The following is a 1,811-nucleotide window of genomic DNA, read 5'->3' as shown; positions in this document are numbered from 1 at the left end:
GGGAAGGATGGGGCAGGATGTTGGGTTTGGGAGGGGTGGCAAGCAGAAGGTGCCCATCTCAGTGCTTTCAAATATAAACACAATGGAAGAAAATAAACAACTTTTTCATTATTTTTAGAAGAAAGAGATTGGAAATGTCACTGACTATCTCATGGAAGTCTAACATGCTTTCAAATATAAACACAATGGAAGAAAATAAACAACGTTTTCATTATTTTTAGAAGAAAGAGATTGGAAATGTCACTGACTATCTCATGGAAGTCTAACAGCGGATGGAACAGCAAACCCATTCATAGCAATAGGGGTGTTTTCTTGCTGCCAAATGGGGGAGGCAGAACAGAGTACGGCACTGGACAACCCCCAATGTCTTTTCATCTCTAAATGTTCAAAGTTTTAAAAGCATACACATCCCTCTACTTCTCTGCTTTCGTTCTCCCGACCCGCACCTGGCCTGCGGGCTGGTCTTACCGTAGACCACCACGGTGGCGGACAGGCTCCTCCTCTTGGCCACGATGTTGGCTGCCATGCAGGTGTAATTCCCCGAGTCCGAGAGCCGCGCCTGCCTGATGATCAGGTTGTGGTCAGCTCTGGTGTCAATGTTCTCATCTTGTTCAGAGTTGATGGGCTCCTCATTCTTCAGCCATTCCACCTAAAGAAAGAAAGTAGTGTTTACAAGTCACTAAAAGATAAGAACTTTTCTAGAACTGGAAGGTGAGCAGTTCTGCTGTATGGGAGAGAGATGTACCTAACATATAGCGCGACAGCAGTGATTTTTTTCTTTATTCCATATCCCATCCTTTTTATTTAATAAATTTGGTTATATTCGGGAAATGAATACTCAAGTTAATGAAGTGGAAGCAGGAAAAGAACACAAATATCCTATTGACTTTGACCCACTTTCTAAAAATGCAATGGAAGAGAGAAAAGAGGTGACTATAATTAGGTCATTTTATTTCATTATAAGTCTGATGATGACAGTGATTGGTCCAATTATTGAAATATCATCTCAGAAAATCAACACATATACGCAGAACTTATACTTTGTGCTGAGATATACAATCAGGCAAGATTTTAAGTCAATATGTTTGCATTTAAACAAGTTTTAATAAAGGTTTGAGAACGTATAAAAGCCAAAGTAATACAGATTTGAGAAATCATAGGCACATAAATTAGATTTAAAGCTCAGTGTTCTCTAGATTTGGAGATACGTTTCTCTGGTGATCAACTTTGTTATTCCTCCAATGAATCAACCGACTTGTCGGGTTCTGGATTAGGCACCTGGCACATTTCAGGCCCAGCCATTCTTCTGGAGAAGCCCATCTCCCCCATCCTCTGAGCATGGCTATTCCCATCTCTAATTTGTTTGCTCTTGGCTTGTTCCTGGAGAACCTATTTTCTTCCTTCCAGTTCCACCCTAATCCTATCATTGGTCCAAATTCCTCTTTCCTTGAACATATGAGGAAGACACAGGCAGAAGCCTTCTGCTCCCTTGAGCCTTCTCCCGCCCTCAGGGAGGGAGCCACCCTTAGCTCCCTGTTTCATCAAGCTCGCCATGTTCCCTCATCTGACTGTGTCCCTTCCCCATCTGTCCTCCGCTTCCTCACACAGACTGCATCTCCACTGTCTAGTGCCATCTTGGTAGCACTAGACATATCTCTTATTTGCAATAACCATTTAGCTCTAGTTAGCAGCATATTTAAAACACAGTCATTTAATAAACACATAAAACCAGAATTTATCACAGAAAGCAATAGCTAAAGAGATGCCACAGAAGTATTTGCAAATCAGGGGACATTTTATCACACTCTACC

General features: G+C 41.7%; 1 protein-coding gene across 1 annotated transcript in view; it reads right to left on the bottom strand.

The window, feature by feature from the left end:
* Nucleotides 1-1,634, bottom strand: part of LOC103604704 (netrin receptor UNC5D-like) — a gene marked incomplete at its 3' end in the record, with an annotated part of 96,938 nt that extends 95,304 nt beyond the window's left edge. The window contains 2 exon segments of the mRNA XM_008589280.1: nt 469-649; nt 1,605-1,634. Coding sequence (XP_008587502.1) covers nt 469-649; nt 1,605-1,634 — 211 coding nt within the window.
* Nucleotides 1,635-1,811: the final 177 nt, after the last annotated feature.

The sequence above is a fragment of the Galeopterus variegatus genome, unplaced genomic scaffold (genome assembly GCF_000696425.1).
Source record: "Galeopterus variegatus unplaced genomic scaffold, G_variegatus-3.0.2 Scaffold5348, whole genome shotgun sequence".
NCBI lineage: Eukaryota > Metazoa > Chordata > Mammalia > Dermoptera > Cynocephalidae > Galeopterus > Galeopterus variegatus.
This window is presented reverse-complemented; position numbering and strand designations above follow the sequence as displayed.